Source organism: Eurypyga helias, unplaced genomic scaffold (genome assembly GCF_000690775.1).
Source record: "Eurypyga helias isolate BGI_N326 unplaced genomic scaffold, ASM69077v1 scaffold13946, whole genome shotgun sequence".
NCBI lineage: Eukaryota > Metazoa > Chordata > Aves > Eurypygiformes > Eurypygidae > Eurypyga > Eurypyga helias.
Window position 1 is genome coordinate 13747 of NW_010258614.1, and position 21810 is coordinate 35556.

The following is a 21810-nucleotide window of genomic DNA, read 5'->3' on the forward strand; positions in this document are numbered from 1 at the left end:
ATCAGTATTTATGTCTTGAAAAGCCGGGATCTGATAAATTGTTTTACGTACTGCCGAACTGTGAAGCCCTTCTCTTTAATCAAGACAGCATTATTAGTTGATTAGTCACATCACAATTACTGATCTGACATCGCTCACGTTATGCATCATCTGCATCATTCAATAACTGGTATTTGCCAAAATGCCACGCGCTTTTCCATGCTGTGGAAGGCTTCATCTTACAGAACACAACTCACTCCGCACTGTGAGGAGCTGTTCAACATAGAACATCTGCTAAAAGTTATGGATAGACATTTCCCAAGATTATGAAAGGTTTTTTTTTTGGTCTCTGCCTTTAGACAGTAAAAGATCAAATCTGACGTAAACTAACGGCTGAAGAACTAGAGCTGCTTTTAGGTCTTTTCATCGTCTTGAAACCTGCAGAACAATGTTTACCAACAAGGTTTTAATGACAGAGCTCTGTCAAATTGACAGGACAAGGGGAATATTGATGCTCACGTCAGTTTGCTCTTGGTCTCTGTTTCCTTTGGGAAAGGATATTTCCACTTGGTAATGTGTCCAACCTCCCCAGACATGAACGTCAGGTACCGCAGAGTTTCTATCCCCACGTTCGTGTGCAGAACTTTCCGTAATCCTTCACGCTGCCAGATGTAAAAAGCTACCACAGGAGAAGCGTAATTCTGAATCCACAGTACGTCCCCAGACTCGCTGTCCACGGTCACCACCAGCCCATCTCCGTTAGACACAAAGTGGGACATTTCTACGACACCAACACATTGGAGATCACCGGGATTGCTGCAGACACGGAATTTTAACAATGCACATTAACAGTTTGGGCCTCACGTTAACTGTGGAGCCCGTCACACCTTAGGGTGCGAAGGAAGAGCTGATCAGGGAATCAGCTGTCCGGGTCAGGTCGGCAGAAGTCCAGTTGCAGTGCAATACCATCGCAATAGCTTTCTCTGGGTGTGCACCACAGGTCAGGTTTGCTCATTCTCCTGCCACTGTTCATGAAATTTTAAAGAGTCTTGAAGAGCTGTACCTTAAATTGGATTTACCTGAAGCTACCTTACAGGACCTAGGTATTAGGGCATGCAGAGGACAAAAACCAGCAGGTGCACACCCACTGCACGCAGCTTGACCTATTCGTTACAGAAAACCCAGAGCATTTTTGCCTGTTTGCAAACCCCACGGCCAATACATGGGGAAAAAAAAGACAAAGAATTGACAGCAATTAAATTCTTACTGTACTTAATGTCTTCATCTGGCAGAGTAGCTGCATAGTCAAAATAGGTGGCATTCCATCGCAGCTCCTTCTTCTTGGTGTCATACATAGTGATCGTGTACTCTGTTAAAAAATACACAGTCTGTGAAGCAAAATAACCTATGAGAGAATAGAATCGATCATCTCAAGGCTGAGACACTTGTCAAAGCACCACACACACCCCACTTACTGCTTGCTGCACTTCGTCTTCCCAGCACTCCCGATAAACAAACATCTCGGAGCTGTTAAAGCTAACCCCTGATCCACTCACACACTGACCTCCAGGAACCTCGGAACAGGCCCTGCAGACAGGTACTGCCCCGTGACATCTGGGGTTTACTGCGCAGCTGCTTCTGCTGTACTTGTTTTACCCAAAGTTTCCAGTCCCTGCATTCCAAAATTCAGCATGCCGTGTTCTGTAACTGAACTACCCCCCTTAAAGAACACGGTGTGTGATATACAGATATTTTATATGTGCTATAAAATTACAGAGGTTAAAGAGCAAGCCTATAACAATTATTGCTTTTTACCCGTATGGTGTTGGTCTAATTGTAACAGTTATTTAGAATACTGCATTTGGAATGTCAGTGGATATGATGTGCCTACGCTTTCTTCAACCAGTTTCTAGAAAAGCTGTATGTCACAGAGCAAACTTGGATTCACAGCTGCTACTGGAACACACTGTTAAATGGAATATAAATGCCACTTAGTCAACAAGAAGAAAAATGGACCTCGCCTGCTGCTGACATTTAAAAACCCAGTATCTTTCTGCTGCTATAGAGTTAGTATTTTTATTGTGTACAGTCTAAAATCATAGTTTACAGAAGTTTTTCTAAGAAATAAACTTGAAAACCTGATCACAAGGTATGATCCTACACTTTTACAACAACAAATGTGAAGCTGCAGAAGGTAAAAGCATATGACCTGTTCTCCCAAGATACAGGAGGGATGCTGACGGGCAGAGACTCTCTGCAAATGAGGAAGTCAAGGTTTGCTGTTTCTCCCCAGTCATGAGGTCAATCACATACCAGATATCCTGCTTTTTACCTGAAATCGTAATTAAACCCACATCATTCAGTTGGAATATTGCACTTCCACTAAGCTTTTCAGTCTTCTTTTTTCTATAGCAGGCTCGTGAACTCAACATAAATAAAGCACTTTAACTAACACAGTTTCTCACAGTCAGACTCAGTTTCACCATTTAGCACTACTGGACCATCCCAAACATTGACAAGACTATGCACACTGTTTAGATACTGTTGGCTGAACTGTTTTTCACGCTGATAAAATCTCACAGTGGTCTGAGCATAGCAGATCCTGTAAGCTAGTAAAAAGTGCTGATGCTGAAGGACAGGAGGTGGAACAACGTTACGAGGGTCTGCGTGTTTCAAACTGACTAAAGACTGCAAACCCAACGTCCCGCTCAAGACCTTGTGAGCCATGACCTTAAATGTCTCTGACTCTAACACACGTCGTCTGTTCAGAAGCTTCAAATAAACATTTTCCACTCCCTCACTGGAGAGATGCAAAGTGGAGAACCAGAGTAGGTATTGCCCTTCAGGAGGTTAAAAAACCCTAAGTTAATCCTTCTCCTTCACACATTTACTGCTGTGGTAAGAACTGTCCTCCCTTCTCCCTGCCTCCTCCCAGGCCCATCCGCAATTCGAGCGAGTCAGGAGAGGGAGCCACAACTCTGCTATTGTGTGCAGTAGAAATTCACTGGCTCTATCTCAGATCTAACGGAGGACACCTAACCGTGCTGCAGCGGGATTTCTTATTTAATTATAATTTTCAGGCAGGCAATGCCATTTCAAGCAGAAGACGACTTTAAATCACTTTTTATTGAGAGAGGGCACCTCAAAGAACCAAAACCACATCATGCAGGCTCTTCACTGCTTCAAAAAGTTGTTCTCCCCTTCAGGAAAAGGAGTGGGGTTTAATCTTCAAACAGTAACTGAATTCTGTATTAATCAGATTTTCTGTCAACAGAAGGGTTTGTGAAAAACTATCATGAACACCCAAAAGCAAGCATAACTTCCACACAGCCTGTCTGGGAGTCTCTATGTTCCATAGTCCCTGAACACATTGCAGTCTAAAAGAGAGAAGATTCGAGCTCACCCATGTACAGGATCCCATCTGAACTGCGACAGGGAGATGCCTGCACCAGCTCTGGGATAGTAAAGGGGAGTTTCTAGGGAGAAGAAACAACAGTGAAAGCTCATTCACACTGGTGTGGCAGTCTGCACATTTGTTGACAGAAATGGTGATCAGAAATCTCTAAAGGCAGGTTTTCATTGTTTGTTTGTATTGCTGCAGTGCCCAAGAACTCAAAATTGCAGGTCGAGGCCCTGCTCTGCACACCCAGAAGAGAGAGAAGTCTGTCTCAGGGAGTTTACAGCAGGAGAAATGGACACAGAATGGAAGAACCACTGGCAGCTGGGAGGTTTGGAGGCCAAGACCCTGGTGTTAAGGTCTCCATCATCACGTACAAACTGCCTGGGCTGTAGCGTGCCAGGGTTTCATTGCCTCAACTACAACGGGCGTAAAAGGGTTCTGACGGGACAGTACAGTAACACCGGTAAAGACCGGGTGTTGGCATAGGAACAAACCGCGAGGGGCAAAGCGTGGGTCTCCGGCTGAAAAGATCTCGACGCTGCCCGCCCTGCAGAATGGGTGACGACCCCTGCCAGACTCTATGAGACTTACCGCCACGAGGTCACAGGAGTAATCGACCACTGCACCGACAATAAAGATCGGGCCTCTGCTAAGTTTACTGAAACACGCTAAAACTACCCCACTCCTGCTTACAGCTTCTGTAATAGTGATTCTAACCAGAAATTAATTCAAAAAGCAAGGAGATAAGGGAATAAAGGAATGGATTCAAACAGATTGCTGCTTCCTGGATTCACCCAGTGGAAGAACCCAGAGTCACTCTGCAAGGTGTGATCTGGCTGTACTGGGGGCGGTGAGTACGGACTAACGCATTGAACGACATCAAAGTTCTTAAGGGAAATAGTAGCAGCTGCCAGAAGAAACTTGTGGGAAGCCAAACACTGTATCTGAGTGTCATCACAAAGCTTAAAAATAGCAGTTGAACGTTAGCTAGTGTCTGTGAGGTACATGGATCGGCAACTGTTCTGAAAAGGGTCAGCATTTTTGTCTGCTTCCTACATCCTGTAGTGACACCTTCTCAAGGTGTCAGCACAGAACATGCATTAACCCTGCCTTTGGGTATATGGTTCAGAAAATCAAGTATGTGGGTGAAAGCGACACATCTGATCTGTGGTATTCTGGGCACAACGCTGACATCAGATTGTGATAATACCCCACACTTGATTTTTATATCGTCATCATCATTTTAGTGAGTTACAGAAAAATAGTACACGTGGACAAAACATGTGGTGTTGATATTTTCAAGTGGAAATTATTTCCTGACAATCACAAGAAAGGTGGCAACTCTCTGCTCTAAGTATGTTTGCATTCTGCAAAGGCGCTACCAACACAACATAGGGCGCTGTCATTCCAAAAACTTGGATCCTGACACTGGCACAGGCTGCGGTCGCTGGGTTTTGGCTGGTCTGGTCACGCTTTCCCGAGAAACTGGCACACTTATTCTGCAGTACAAAAGCCTGCCGAGCTTCAGGGTACTGACAAGAAAGCAGAAAGTTCCCTTGGGGACCTAATCCTTCGTGTGAGTCTGATTACAGCACTTCTCTAACAGTGAACAGAGGAGACAATTTAAAAACTACACTTACAGTCAAGCCTTCACTGTTCTTGCCACCAAGAATATACAAGCTGCCATCATTCGGGTCCGGAAGAAATGCTGGCCTAGGATTTAAGCAGCAATTATGAATGACAAAAAATGCACTGTGCTTCTCAAAGAACAGGAAAACAACTCTGGTCAGTACTGGCTTCACAGAGGAGTTCATCTGGTGCTGCATTTTTTACTTTGTATTATCCATTTTTTGAACTTTCATTTATTAACTGTGAAAATGAAAAAATACAAAGAAGTTTCAGAACTTGAAAATTCAAAGATGCAAACGCGGCAGGCAGTCACTTGGGTGAAAGCTTTTAACCAAGCTCCATATCCTTTTAAAATGCCACAGAATTAAAAACCAAACCAACAAATGCCGAGAGCAGAAGGAAGGCAAGGAACAATAAAAGAGTTGCCAGGACTAAGTAAATTTGAGAGGTGAAGGCAAGTCCCCCCTCAAACTACAAAAAAACCCCAAACCTCAACATCAAAGACAAACCACAAGAAAGAAAGGATGTTACAACTGACTTCAGAGACAAAGTTAAAGCTCCAGATTTCCTAGTTAAACGTGAGGTTGCTGTGATGGAGTAACAGCCTGAGGGTTTCACTGGAATACTGTGAGAGTGGTGGTCACTGGAGTTAACCAGGCTTCACTGTTTGCAGTCTTTTATTTGAAGAGAGTAAAAAATACAAAAACCAGAGGTCACCCCCTACCTGTTTCTGTCACGTGGAAGCTGCTCAGCGAACATCCTGGCACCATCTCTAAACCTGAGCGAGGGTTTGAGAGAACAGTGCCAAGAGACAGGATATTTCTTCTTAGTGCTATAAACAAGAGACTTCTTTGCATCTAACTATATCCTTCCAGTATCTGCTCTCTAAACCACCTTAAACTGACTTGTGCAAGGAATGCAGCCTGTCTAGAACACAGACAGTTTTGGTTCAAATTAACCCAAATTTCAAGACATCAGTGAAGTCAAACAAGCAGTAAATGAGATAAAGGAACAGACTTACTCTTCGACATGTATTGGCACCTGGAGTACAGGATCTGCACAAACAGAAAAAGAAATACTCGTAAGACTGGCAATTCAATTCCTTGAACTCACCAGACACAGGATTAAGTCGACCGGCAACAGCTCGCTCCTGTGTGAAAGTGGCCAGCCCAGCAGCTGCACCCACCTCCCGTTTGGTCGTGAAACTGGGTTTGTCAAAGGGGAAGGCACAAAGGGCCTGTGACGCATAAACCTTCTGAAGTTCTTTGCCCAGCTGTATCCTCAGCTACCCCGGGAGGAGACTCGGATCAGGGAGCAGTACTGTCTTGGATCCCTACTTCTCACTTGGGCCCAGCCGTGGAGTCTGTCAGGGCTGCCTGCGTACCTCTTGCTTCCAACACAGGTGTGCGACCGCGGGGTGCTGACTGACCTAACCTGCAGCAACCGCTGTCACTGTGCAGGCTCCAACAACCAGTTTTACCTAAAGCCAAGCTACAGGCAGTGGAAGGTTGCAGGGACTGGGAGAACAGGGATACAAAGTATGCACCTTGCTATTTTTATACAGAAAAGCCAGCCTAGTGCTTCCTTAATCTGCATTTTGTGAAATGTTGCTACTGAGTGTGTCTCAGGCAGGTGAGCATATGCTGCTCTCTAGCCGACGCAACATTCAACGTAAAATGCAACACAGGAAGTGAAGGCCTAGTGCTACAGGGGTGAAGGGGCAGACTGCACGTGATTCCAAGCCAGAAAAAACTTAGTTCCACTTCCTACTCCAAGATAAAACCTCTGTGATCAGCATGCCACTGAAAATATTATGTCTGCCAAGGGCTGTACAAAGTTACCCAAAACCTGATGTTTTCACTTAAATAATCTCCCCACTGAAATTTATCCAAGAACCCACATTACATAAAAACCAAAAGGTTTGGAAACAACCTGACAGTAATTGCTGTTTTGAGTGATCAGAGTCACAGTTCAGCTTTCATCAACAAAATGAAGTTGTGGAATAAAAACTGACCACGCTAAATCTGAACCCTTACACAGTGAACAGTAAGTTCAGAACAACAATTTGATTTTAGTGTAAGGTGATAGGACCACAAAATTACTACCTGAGGCATCAAAAAAATCCTGTATCATGGGGGTTTCAATCCTGACCCCAAAACCACAAAAGCTCCCTGATTAGTGAGACGTACTCCAGAATCTGCAAGACAAACGTGTGAGTTTTCCTGGGTGTATTGGCAGAAATGAACCCAGAAGGCCAAGAGGACGCAGGGGGAATCAAACCATTGCACTAGAGTTAGCCTGAGTAAGAAGATGAAAGATGACCAAGCAAACAAACACTGTTTTTCACCTGTTCTGCCTCCACGCAAACACCGTGATGCAACAGGAAGAAAAGAAGGACAAAAATGATGGTTTAGAGCCTTTGACTGGGAAAGTGGCACAGATTCCAGACAGCCAGAGTGTACTGCAGAGCTAAGCAAGACAAGAACAAGAAATTCAGGGTTCATTACACGGGTCTTGGAAAGCCTCTGCAGCCCTGCAGCGTACTGCACCACACAAACTTCTGGGTCTGATGGTAACGGCCCTTCGCTTTTGTGTAACAGAGTAAAAAACCCTAAGAAACCCCTACCCAAACTGATCTCTGACAACCAAAGATGCACATACAGCAGACAGAAAGGAAGCACAGTATGAGGAATGACAGCAAAGCTACCTTTATTTTAATATATTTCTTTTTACACTAGTCAACACTCCCAGAGCAGCTTTCTTGCAAACATAACTATATGGTGTTTTTTTCTTTAAGCCTAAAAACTGTTCCAGATACACCCTCAAAGCTGTCAGAATAAACTGCTCAAAAGTGTGTTAAGGTCTGGGAGCAACCCAGCCAACTCGAGAGGGAGCAGTGCTCTACTCAAGCACGGAATGCTACTACATGGAGCACACTGCCCAGTGAGCAGTCTCATAGAGTCCCCTGCTTCAGCTACTGCCCTCGCCACACTGGCACCTCCCCATGGGGCATGCACAGCCTCAAACACGGTCTCCCCTCCACACCACGACACATCCCCTCTCACACAGGGTCCCTGTGAAGCTGCGTGCCAGCTCTGTCAGGAAACCCACTGCACAGACACGGCCCGGTCGTGCCACCGCACACTCAGAGCCTCACACACAGGTCCGCAAAATGCTGAGATAATGCAGGTAGTGCTCTTCACAGGCCTAGGCACTGACAGGGACCCGTAGGAGAGGGACAGCAAGAGCACCTACCGTAGGCAGTTTTCCTCTTGATGGTGAATTATCACCATTACCACTGTTCACTGACATAAGATGGGAATGGTGTGTAAGAGAAGACCTCCACATTGTACCATAAAGTCCATTTATTGATAAACATGTATACATCAAAAGGCCCTAAGAACAATTAACAAAGAAGTGATTCATCGTTACGTATCTGTCTCTACAGACCATGCAGCTTAGTCAGACCTTTAGCCCACCAGCTACATCAAGCAATTCACTTCTACCCCTTGTGTGATGAAACCGGTTGCAGGGCATGTTGGGAGGGACCCCCCCGCTCCGAACTTACAGTTGATTACATGCCAATTATTTCCCCATGTTTGCTTCAAGTATTCCACGAGCTTTACGATCTCTAAGGCAACATGTGACTTACCACATCATCTCCCCATTACTAAAAAAAAGCAAGCAAGAAAAAAGCATTAGATGAGCGCCCAAAAGCAGAGAGATATCAAGTTTATAACTCAATGTATAGATATAAAAGAAGAAAGAGACATTAACGACCACAGACCAGAGCTTTTACAATCATAAATGCTTCACGGGAAGGGAAACTCCAAGCTTTGTGAGCATACATCAGCAGAAAACGGCACCTGCCTCAGCTGAAGTCAAGTTTCACGCAAATGCCGCGAGGCAAAAGCCAAAGAAACTTTGCAAGTCTTGAACGGATGACACAGAGCATCTCACCTGGTAAAAAACCCGCCTGTGGTGGTGATGGCTACTGCTAGACAATGGCCATCTTCACAGCAGTGCTTGAGCAACTCTGTCCCATCTACAAGCACCTGCCCCTCAGATGATCCTTACTGATGGCAAAGCTGCACAACCTGCTTTTGAAGTGGTAACTGACCGCACGTACGTAATGCACATTTGAAAACCACCTTGTAGCCAGCCTTGGCAAAGCTAAGGAAATAGTTTCTTGTCCAAATTATCTCCACAAACCTGTAGATTTAATTTTAATAAAAGGACAGCTTATTCTCGGAACTACATGGAGGTGTGAAGTTGTGACATGAAATTACAATATAAAACCAACAGTTTCTGAAAAGTTCCAAATCTCCTAACTGCACTCTTAAGGAACACAAGATGCACCCCACACAGACAGCAAGGAATTTCCTCAAACGTACTGGTATTTCAGGTTTTTTCCAAACAATGCTCAGGAAAACAATTACAGGAAACTGCAAAAGGCAGATCTTGTTTTCTAGCAACTGATCCTGGTCTGTCCGTGACATCAGCAGGAGAGTCTGGTTAGTAACGCTTTCCTCTCTGCCGCCCAGTCAGTGAACAGTAATAGCACAGGACAGCATTTCTAGACTAATAACCTGATTTCACTTAATTTTCTCACACCGGGCAATCTGCTCTCACAATAAAAAGTGCTCCACCGTGCTCCAACTACCTCAAAGGCCGGGGAAGAGTTATGCAACTTAATCGGCCACGTAGCACCGTAACAGTGAAAGAACATGCACACGTATATATGTCCGTGCAGTATTTACCTGCACTAAGCTTTTACCCCCAAGCTTATATCTCTAAAAGCTGCTGGAAAAATATACCAATTCCATCAACAAATGTATCCTACGCATTAATAAACAAAGCCAGAAATCCCACTGATGTCTCTTCAAGTTCTGCAGTGAGTTTTTCTGAAGCACTCCTGCACATCAGAAGGCAGGAATGAAAGCCTTATTCCAAGCTGCCCAATGTGTGCTGTACAGAAGCACCATGCTCATGAGAAAGTCCTTACACTTTGCTTTAGTATGGTGTCTTCAGGATCAAGAACAGCGCTTCATGAGAAGCAAAAAAAAAAATCCTGCTTTTACTCGTTTTCTCATTAACTGATATTTGATTTACTGACTCTGATAAAAAAGAGGCAGATGGGACAGATTAAGACGCCACAACAAAGCAGCAGGCAAGTTTTTTAGCACTTACTGGCAAACGAACCAAAACACTGATTATTCTGATAGCTTCTTGCAACATTTAAGTACAGTATATGAACTGTTAGAAAGTATTTAGTACCAATATCTGATTCATTTCCACGCATGAGGCTATTCACAGTGTGTGAACACAAACTGACAGAGGAGTTTATGGTCTGAGGTGAAAGGAATTCTTTCACTTACCAGCACCATCCACCTGGGAAAACGGGCTGTGGGTAGCCATTTCTCTACATTTTTAGCTACTGGGGTGATGTAAGCTTTCTCATTTTCTTAACACTTTTATGATCCTGAACTAAGGCTGTAGCTTTGCAAAGATACTCTGAGGACAGACAATGACCTCTTCACATTCGCTTTCATGTGGTTTGGGACATATTCCAACTTATTTCAGACTGCTTTGAAATAAGAACTCGCTCTGAGATAAAAAGAGGATCTTGAGTTTAATTTATTGTTGTCAGGCCTTACAACAGTTTTCATATGTTTTAATACAGACTGGTGAAAGAACGAGTTCTCTGAAACTGGTCACCATTTGCTCCACAGTGGGTTAAATGGAAAAAGTTCTTGCAAAAGCCAGAGAACGGAGGCCTTATCTGCTCTTCGAGGCTCAGCACTCAAGTGTTAACATGCTGAGACTGTGGTCGCGTAATCCTGCTTTCAAAAGTTCCCCGAACTCCAGCTCCCTGTAGTTAGGTAAGTCATTCTCATAGGCCCGATCTGTTCCGGTACCAACAAGAGTGCTAATAAAACCACTGAACAAAGCAGTAAGTATCCTGCATCGGAACAAAAACTTTACAGAGAAAAGTGATAAAACTGATAAAAATATGTCTGCCTCCCCCTTAGGTTTCCATTCCCTGCAGCAGAAAAGCCAACTTCTTTCCACTTTCTACATTAAGAAAACAAAGATCTCAAACCAACCGTGGAGTAAGGGGGGTGTAGTGAGTTAGGAAGCAGGACACCATCCTGTAAATATCTCCAGTGCTGGAGGGACGATCAAGTTTTCTCCATAGATGCTTCCAGGCATTTCCAATTTCTTTTTCCTGCAGTCCCCACCAAGGCAGAGTATGTTGACAATTCCTACACCAAAATCCTACCATTCAACACACACCACCTTTAGCTTTCTGACCTGGTAACACACACACCTGTGTAAGCAAGCACAGACACACACTATTAGTAGTAAAACGATACTCATTAAATTAATTCAGCACATCTTACTAACACCCACAGGCACAGGCAGTTCAAGGGCATCAGCAGAAAAGAAGTGCTATGAAAAGGAGTGCTAATACCTCTCCTCGCCACTATGGGACTTCAAAAATGTTATCCTGCAAGAATTGAAAGGCTTTCATTTTCACAAGTTCATAAAAGGATTTGTAAAATAACCACGTCGAGGAAAAAAAAAGAATTAAAAGGACCTTGATCTTAAATAATGAAGATTTATTGTAGAACTCTAAGAGTTTATTCACAAGCACAGTGGTTATTAGAAACCTGTTAACATAACGACTGTCCAGTGATTCAGTAAATTATCGGGCTTGGTTACACATCCCTGAAATGAACATTTTGACCTGGCAGCAGGCAGATGTCCCAGTACGGTTTTGGTTGCATCATGGCCAGAAAATACTTGTGTCTGTATCATTTGCTTGTGAGTGGGCAGAAGCCTAAGAGACATTTGAGATTATTCTGAAATGATTCTAATCCAGATTTTGCATACACAAGTGGAAAAAAGCCATATATATAGTTTTTGAAACTATAACCACAACGCTGTAATGCATTTGACTTTTCTCCGTATTTCACAAACAGACGAGAAGATAAAATCCACCCTTTGACCAAAAAGCGTCTATTTTAATGCGCAAGAGAGAGCCGCACATTTTCATCACTGCAGTGTGCTCTTAGGCAGAACGTACAAAACCAGCGACTGAAAAGAAGAAGTGGGAGATTCTGAAACACCACAGGAGTAAGTTGCTGCCCGCTGGAATGAGCTGAAAAAAACGGTTTCCTGACCTGAGGCCCCACCATAAGATTTGGGCTAACGGGCCAATTTAAAATCGTTACCTCGCCTGCTGTTGCAATCACAGTAAACAAGGTTCGAGACACTAACAAACTATCCCCTGGAATTTGCCAAAGACTGCTGTTCTACAACTGTTCTGTTGTGGCAATCCTGTTAATTTACAGCTACGCACAAAGATGTTTCTTCTTGCCTGGGAATAACCACTGTTATCAGAGCAGGACCTACAGTACCTGAAGGGGGCTACAAGGAAGCTGGGGGGGACTTTTTACAAGGGGTAAAAAGCGACAGGACAAGGGGTAACGGGTTTAAATTGAAAGTGGGGAGGCTTAGATTAGATATCAGGAAGAAATTCTTCCCGCAGAGGGTGGGGAGCACTGGGACAGGTTGCCCAGAGAAGCTGTGGATGCCCCATCCCTGGCAGTGTCCAAGGCCAGGCTGGATGAGGCTTGGAGCAACCTGGGCTATGGAAGGTGTCCCGCCCATGGCAGGGGGATTGGAACTGGATGGTCTTTAAGGTCCCTTCCAATCCAAACCACTCTGTGATTCTATGATTCTACAGATCTCAGATTTGTCCTTCAGAATCTACATATTGCATACCACTCACAGATGCAGCCTTTGTATCTTTATCTTATCATCACCAGTCCACTGAAATCCATAGGTTATGGCCAAGGTATCAGAAATCAAAACCTTTTAAATTGATTGTGGACCATCATTTTTTTGATTGCTAGAGAGAACCGAAGAACATAACAAAATTTCTGCTGGCTCTAAATCTAGACCCAAATCTATATATATGATACGATCTTCTGGCACATTACTTGGAATTCATTCGTAGCAGAAAAGCTTTTAAGAGGCTGGTGAACGGAAAGAAAGAGATGGCTTTGAACAGTGCAGGACACACAGAAGGGCCTGTCAGGAGAACTGATAAATACTCTGTCCAAGAGTACAGATCGGAACACTACATTCTTAACCCCTCAATATTCCGATCATTAACCCAAGCTCTTCAGTTAACAAAGATGTACAGGATGATTTCTATGAAGATGTGAGGGAACTGGGCAGTCTTAAAAATCACATTCTTCAGACTCACATTGAAATCAGAATTGTGCCTATACAGTCTGCCATTAGGGAGAAAAGCATTCCAGATCCCGTCTTGCCAATGGGTTTCTCGTCACCATCTGCATCACTGTCTACTTTCTTACCTGCATGTAAAAGCAAGCCTCCAGTGCTGCATCCCTGCACTTTTCAGAGATCTACAGGAAATGACAGAAGTTGTTTCATTTCGAGCAGTTTTGGGGGAGAGATTTCACCCGAAGTAATCTTACTGAGGATGCTCACTAAGCATCTTGCTAGTGGCAAGTGCAGAAAACACGGGAGGCCATCCCACTGTCACGTGGCACTGAGCTCCGATTATTGATCAGAGGTGGCACCCAGGGCCTTATTTAGTCTCTGATTTAACTGCCTGCCACACCCTTCCGAAACCCTTCAAATGAGCACCTTTCAACACAACGCGTTTTTGTGAGGCTGCAGCAGGAGCAAGGGTGCCTCTCAGAACTCTGCGGGGTGGAGGAGTATGGGTTCTTTCCATAAACTTTCCAGCCGTGTTCCAGCCTTCCAAAACCCCGGGAATGAGCAGCACCAGTTACCTGACCACTGAAAAATCCTGAGAGCTACCAGACATTAGGACGCAGCAAGGCCATGAGGAAATAAAAGTGTTAAGCACCCTCAACAAACAGATCCACCATCTCCCCACATACAACCGCAAGGGAATACAGCTTCATTTCTGACCTACTGGACAGTCCTATTTCCACTGACCCGGTTTCTTCCCAGCTTTATGGATAGTACAAGTCAGACTGCCTTTCTTGCCAGCACTGCATGAAGGCAGGAAACCCAACCATATTATTGCAGTGATAACCACTGACTCATTTACTCTGCATACCTAAGATAAGCTTCAGTGCTAAATTAAAACAAACCACACATGGCAAGATTTTCATGTTTGTTTAAGTACTGCCTGATAATGAACACTGCCTTGTTTTTTTCCCCAATGAAAATAAAATGCATATGAATTGCCCTTTGTTAAAGAGCTTGCTGCTTTAGTGCAGTAATAAAACGTTCTCTTCCTGACAAATGCCTCTGCAGCACTTCAGGTGACCTCCACAACTTCTCCAAGCACATGAACTACAACACATGCAACTTCCTACTGGGTAATTCTCTGTAACAACACAAGCATGCTGTTGACAGAGCGTGCGCCGAACAACTGTGATTATACCCGAATATTAATACTAAATTCTGCACTATTAAATCTCTCCAGGGACTTAGCACAGCAAGACGGTAAGGACCCTCACAGGCTATTAGTTTCCAACACTCACGTCTCTGTTGGGCTTCCCACCCACAGGGTGACCATCAACAAATACAGTTTACAAAAATAAATAAAACTCCTCCAATTAATCTGCCAATTTGTATGTACGGGTACCTGTTCCACGTATACTAAGTTAACTCAAGAAGCATCTTCTAACAACTACCACTACTTCGTTTTATTGACCCTTGTGTGTTGTTCTATTATGCAGAAGTAAACTAATGAGCAATAAGTACTTTGCAAAAAGCAACTGAACATAATCTTATGTGCATAAGATGCAGAGTAATACATAGTTAGGGATAGCAAGAAAAAAAGAAGTCCTATAAAACTAGATTATCCAGTCTGGCAGCTCTATTGTACCAACTATAGTTTTGCAACAATTTCTTTTCCACAAAGGAAGTTCCTTGAGCAATACACTGACCAAGATTCTTTTAATTACCAAAGTGCCTTCATTTCCTCCTCAAAAACCTCTTGCCACTTACTCAGGCTAGCTGCAAACAGCTGCCGGTTACGATAATTCTTGGATAGGACTGTGTAGTGTACGCTCACGTCAGCTGAGTGACACCAGAATCAGTAAGCTTCTCTTAACACTGCAGCCACCTCTACCAACAATAAAGGGAAAGGCTGGTAACTTTTTTTCATTCCAGACTGCTCAGGGAAAGGAGAGGTCTAAATTTAAAGAGCAGATGGGAGAAAATGTAACCACATCTATTAACCAAGATCTTTCAAGAAGATACTTGCTCACCCCTTTTTACTCCAAGAGGAGCTACAAAAGCATTCCTTGCTCTTGTACGAAGTTAACTTTTTGTCTGGTTGATTTGCATTCAAATACGAAGGGCTTCACAACTCAGAACAACTGGTTTGTACTGCAGGCATCAGATACACACAATCCATTTCCTACCATTCCAGCTCACCGACTAAACTGACATCAGGTTTAAAAATAGAGTACAGAATGATGCAATCACTTTTCATCTGACCTGCTTTCTAATTTATTGCCCTAAGTGAAGAGAAAACGCTACTATCACTTCTACCATACACGGAGTCCCACTAAAACAAATTTATATTAAATCTTGAATTTTTCACAAAGACAGAGCAAGCTATCTCTGCTCAGTAATTAAAATCACTTCCAGTCACCGAGCAATGTTAAATGTCTTTACACAAGTGCAGTTCTTCTAGTTAAAAAAAGTGCTATTCTTAAACATCTACTATAGAAAAAAAGACCCGAGGTTTGCACAATGTCCACTGCACCAGTGAATGCAGGGGATTCCAAAGATAGGATCATGCAAACCCTCTGCCACCACTTCCACCAGCTGACACTCTCATTTGAGAGCTACTGTGTTCTATGCTTGCTTATACTGCCCTCATTCCCATACACCAGGATACCTATCAATTATACCACTACAGCTTAAACATTCTGGGGAAACAAACAAACCAACTAAACCATAAACCTCGAAAAGATCTGCAAGTGAAAATACAAAGATGAACAAGACTCCAGAAACACTGTACCTTAAATATGGAGCACGACGAAAAATGAGAAAGAAAAGAAAGTATTAACCAGGCCCTCCAACAGTTTGGATTTGCAACTGATCTGACTGTTACTACTGCTACTGAGTAGAGGGCATCAGGACACCTCCTGCTCACCTTCTTTTAACGTCCACTTGATTGCTCCTGTCCTCTTGCTGACAGCATGCAGGCTTCCATCAAGAGTTGAAACAAACAACAGCGTTTCTGGCACAGTTACTGAGCTGGCGTTCTGGAAGAGAAAAACCCAAAGACTGAATGCAATGATTGAACAGCTTCCCCGTAACTGCCCCACCGTACGCTGCCTAGAACATCATCCCTCTTCTTAATGACACAGACCGGACAACTTAACTTGCCCCTTGGAATTCAGTGATTTTTTTCCCCCTGTCACTGTTACGGACCTGCTTACTCTGCTAAGCTCCCCTGGAGACAAACTGGGAGATGCTTTATGTGAATAATCTATCTACCTGTCAACCTCCATTTTTGACTTTTTATCAGTCATCTTGTACCAGAGTTGGGAGAAACCAGAGACAGGGCTGATCTAGGCAAGGACTGATACAAAGGCTACGCGGTACGACAGCTAGGGTAAAGAACTTCAAGGCACCTCAGAGAACCTAAGTGCTAATGTCAAAGACACGCTACTACCCAGTAAACAGAACACACTTTTGCCAAGGTTGAGTCCCCTGGAGATGAGAAGACATTGGCTAGAACGTGGATAAATGAAACTGAAAGGTGATCACTGTTCCGCAGGGCTGACTGCGGCTGAGCTGTAGGCTGGGGCTGCAGGCATGTAGGCGGTCTCTGAGCTAGAGCAAGACCCTTAGCACAGATGCAGCTTAAAGGCTGGAGGAGATCCACACTGTTAAGCCTCTTAATTGTCTTTTTGTACCTCGTGTATCCCAATATTGTATTTCTGCAGTAGATAGGAAACAACACTAATGTTTAAGCAAGCCATTATGTATTACACATGCATAGGCATCTCCTAGAAAGCAATCAGCTGCAGGATTCAAACCTCAATTTGACATTCTAATTATTTTGCCACTGGGGACACGTCACTCTCTATTTAAGCATATGGGTACAGGGTGTTTGCTGCCTGCTGTTATCTCTATAGCACAAGCAGCTTTTGAGCCTGGCTACTGCAGGGCATGTGGTTTTATTAAAAGGGCATCATAATAACATCGAGGACTCAGAACCATGTAGCCATCATGGGGACAATTATGCTAAGTCCAAGGTGTTCCATTGCACAAAGCAGAAAAAACATGTTAGTTTAATGTCTACTCTTCCCTTCCTGCCTACAGATGATCCCATATGCCCTAAGACTGATCCATTTCCATTTACCAAGGCTCTAGTCATCCCTCAAGTAACCTGTCATTTGTAGGCTGTCTCTGTGTTGCTCATCCACGTGCCACCTGCCATGTTTAGGAGGTTTCACAGTTAAATATAATTTTTAACCTACCACAGTTCATGAAATGAAAGTGTGTGCATTTTACATAATTAATAATGTCTACAGTGACTTAAATTGTAAACAATAATTATCAATCACGTTAAAATTAGTGCAAAGTAAAATACACACTTGCCTAATTAAAATGCATGGGTATAGGAGTAACTGTGTCTGTGGAAAACTACACATTTTTAGCACAACTCAACTAAAGTATTAGACTTCAGGTAAAGCATAAATCTAAAAGAATAATACAATAAGTTAATAACCAGACAACTTCCAGGTCACATCTACAAAAACTACAGATGCTTCTTTCCAGTCAGAACGAATACAGCGGGAGCAGACAACTTAAAACACAGTACAGAAAAAATGTAAGTACAAATCAACAACACACAAACCATCGATCAGAAGTAACTGCTGAGGCCCAGAAAAAAGATGTATCTTAACACACAGATATAATTTTCACTACCTGGTGTAGGTAGTTATGCAGGCTGCACAGGTATCTGCTCCTAAATAAAATATTTACAGATGCATCTGGAATCAAACTTCCAAACAGGGGACATTGTTGTTCAAACGGGGACACTGAATAACATTCCCCTCATGCTAACCTGTAAAATACACAGCTCGAGATGTTACTCAGCAGAACTGAACTTGGATCTTTCTGGCCTAATGACCCCATTTGTACGTAAGAGCAAAGAGAAGCTGTACTGCAGAGTTGTGACTTCCCAGACTTTTGGAAAAATTATTACTTGTGTTAAAGCAAACTATTGTAGCCACTCTATCAAAGTAATTCATGAACATTTCGCGCTCTGGGTCTTTTTGTACATGAACTCCCAAAACAACTTAGGATGGTGCAGCTGATTTATAATCACCTAGTCCAGTCTTCCCATCTTCCTTAAATGAGCACTTAACAAGCCAGATCCACTGATTCTGCAGCCAGAGGGGAAGACACAACCCACACTCCATTATCATGTCCATTTGGGGCTGAAAGCCATCTAATTGTGAGGCTCAATCCACCTCTCTGGGAAGACTGGCTTTCTAAATCTCTCATTGTCTAGCTGCCTGCATAAAACAATCCCTGAATAAAACCAAGAAGGGATGCTTTGGGTTGCATTCTAGACATCTTGACAGCTGCTTTTATGCAAAAGATATGGCTATTTTGCAAACAAAGAACTGCTTCCTGTTTAACACTGTAATAATCTAAGAATTACAGTAACTAATCTCCCTAGACCCCCCTCACTTTCAAAACGTTACCTCGCATCAGCCTGTCAAACTCCCTCGCTCCTCTCATCCGTGCGGCAATGAACTACAGTGGCGCGAATGCGGGCTTCCGACTGTTCTGTGAGTGGGCTGTGACATGGCCCCAAAGCAGGACCAGTTCAAGGAACACCAGGAGGCTGAAAAGAGCTGCACCTAACAGGCTTCTTCCCCTTTGCAGGCCAAGCTGCTGTCGAGCTCAAGAAGGCCAGAAGACTTGTGGATTGAATTGATCTCACCATGTATACACTACTGGAGCATGAAAAGATGTCTCAGCTCAACAGGTACCGACAGCAGGAACAGCTTTTAGGAAATCTTGGAACATTTTCTCCATAGAGTTACTTCTTCTTTGGGTGTCTCCAGTAATACATGCCATTTATGATTTTATTTTCTGTCTTTCTAAATCCCTTTTACAGCATTACTGCTGCAGTGGAGCTCAATTCTGACTTCTTCCACTGGCTCTCAGTCTGTCATTCATGTCGTCCCACCTTTCTGGTTTGCTTTAATGTTCAACGATTGGGATAAAGAGGACAGGGAATTGTCTGTTTTTCTTTCCCACAGGATGGAATTCACCTCTCCCCCAGCCGGGTTAACGGTGGGGGAACACCCTAACGCGTGACACCACGCAAAACACCAGCTAACTTCTGACACTCATTTTGTAGAGGGGTTGGATCTTGAGCTGTAACTAACAGCAGCCATTCTCAAAAACATATATATCTGTACAGCCCCATACTAGCCCAGAGGGGTCCATGCAGCCATCACTAATCATTCTGATTTTCAGCTATTAAGAGAGGGGAAAAAAAAATTCTAAATTTACTGGAAACAGTGTTGTGATGAAAACAAGAAGCAATGGACCGTGGTCAAAATGCATCCCAAATTAACCTTTGTGCAGTAACATTTTGCACTCACATACTAAATTTTCACTTAAGGTCTCAACACATTTTACAAAAAAAAAAAAAAAACACACACAAAACCACGACCCCAAACAACTCTGGTTAAGAGTGATTCATGATGGGTAAGCAATTTCTTCCTCCTATCCACAAAAATGTTGAGAAGTCAGTTTACTTTTAAGCCAACATATACTTAATGCACAAAAAACCCCATCAGTATCTATTTCCAGGCTTTTGGTTTTGATAAGATATAACAGTTATTTAATTTCTTTAAATATTACCTCAGAAGCCTCATAATAAATTAAATAACTTGAAAGTTATTATTATATTAACTCTGAATTTGAACTAATGCACAAACAAACCGTGCCCACCAGGTTAACTGCAGTTAATTAACCATCACTCTCAACTGCCAGATGTTGCCCAACATCAGGAGCAGGTACCCGCTGAAGTGGATGCTCCACCATCTGTGCGGACTCCAAGAAGAATCACAAGGAAGTGCAAAATTTGACCACCTTCTCCTAAACGGTTTTAAATGCAGACTCCTGACAAGCACATTTCAGCCCCCCCATACCAAACAAAGGTGTGTTTTCACTGCAGCTGTACTCACAAAAAATCCCTGTTCCAGAGAATTTAACTCTTCTTCTATCAGATTCACAGATGAGGCAGAAGACACTTTTAGGCAGTATTTCAATACGTGTTTGGTATAAACCCTGTGCACTGCACACCACAGGGAGCACAAGAAATACCTGTCTCTTCATGATCTATCTACCCTGAACCTGCTCCACGAACAAAAACACTGAACCTAGGACTGGCATGACTGTTTGCTCTTCCACCAAAAAAGATACACCAAAACCACCCGTTATCCAAACTGATCGTTTTAGTTAACACAGTGAAACTGCATCTCGAGTGGAAGAGAGCAAGTTGTGCAAGAACATACAACTGTTAAAGGCAGGAAGTGAAAACTGTTGAAGTTCCCTTAAGCTGCAGGTGGGAATCGGGCACCCGGAATGTAATGACTAGTGTTGTTGCAAATAAAATACAACATATAGCAAATCCACCACATCAAGTATGTACACAAAGATTGTTTTTCTAGGCTGCTTTTTTGCACAAGTTTTCTTAACTTTTATCTTCTTATCTTACAGGATCAGTATACTCTCCACAAAGCATACTCTCTTCCTGTCTTCTTACTGAGAAGCGAATAAAGCGTGTACCATCTTCACAAAATTGTCACCCTGATTATGGTTGGGTATCAAATAATATATAGTATACGGAACAGTACTTGTAGATGTGTAGGTTTAACATCTTCCTATTTAACATCTGAATAGCTATTTCCTGTGGCGTGGAGGCTACAGAAATGTGGGAATTAAATGTGAGCTGTGAAACTCTCATCAAAACACCAGTAACCAGTACTGTCTTCCAGACTGCTGACACTGTTGAAGGTTGCTAGTACTTGGGAGCAAATAGCAAGTACTGACATGCAAAGTCTGCCCATGCTGCTGTCAGAGGAGCCTCTGTGACTCTTCCCTACATCTACCCTCCCAATCACTTACAAGCTGAACGAGAAAAGGAAAAACCAAAGCTGAAGCAGCTCTTGATGCAAGTTTCTGCTGAAAACCAGGTGAACACCTGAACGTTGCCCACAGGCAGAAAGACCCTGAAACCTTTCGGATATGACTAAGATTATGAAATTACAATAGCTTTTTTAAGCTTTTTGGTGTAGTATCCTTGGTGTGGGGGGAAGATGTACCACTCCCATCCACTGTTCCCATGGTGTCTACCACCACTCTGTGGTTATCAGGGAGATATCTGAAATCTTCCAGGGATGGCAGGGGCTTATGGCATTCCGAGCATTGAGGGATCGGAAGGGAATGGGCCTCTGAAAGAGGCTATTAGGTCTATCGAGCCCGAGAAACCACCTCCTCTTCCAAGGGCTCTGGGCCCGGTCCCGCTCACTGCCCAAGGAGCAGCCCTGGAGCGACGCTGGCACGGAGGCACGCTGATTTCACTGACAAAAGGATTGTGCCACACGCGTGCATCTTTTCCTTCCAAATCCAGCTGCTAAGCTCATGCTCTCCAGCTGGCTTTGTCTTAATACCACCATCTTCTACTGCTTCCCTTCCCCCCCCCCCCCCCCGCACCTTTTGTTACGTTA

General features: G+C 43.4%; 1 protein-coding gene across 1 annotated transcript in view; it reads right to left on the reverse strand.

The window, feature by feature from the left end:
- The window catches only part of ERN1 (endoplasmic reticulum to nucleus signaling 1), a 32018-nt gene that overhangs the window by 9534 nt on the left and 674 nt on the right, over positions 1–21810 (reverse strand). Inside the window, exons 2-8 of the mRNA XM_010154402.1 lie at positions 16194–16313; positions 6030–6063; positions 5020–5092; positions 3383–3455; positions 2189–2311; positions 1247–1348; positions 499–760 (exon numbers count right to left, since the gene is read on the reverse strand). Of these exons, the coding sequence (XP_010152704.1) occupies positions 499–760; positions 1247–1348; positions 2189–2311; positions 3383–3386 (491 nt within the window). The 5' untranslated portion in view covers positions 3387–3455; positions 5020–5092; positions 6030–6063; positions 16194–16313. The remainder of the gene's footprint in view (positions 1–498; positions 761–1246; positions 1349–2188; positions 2312–3382; positions 3456–5019; positions 5093–6029; positions 6064–16193; positions 16314–21810) is intronic.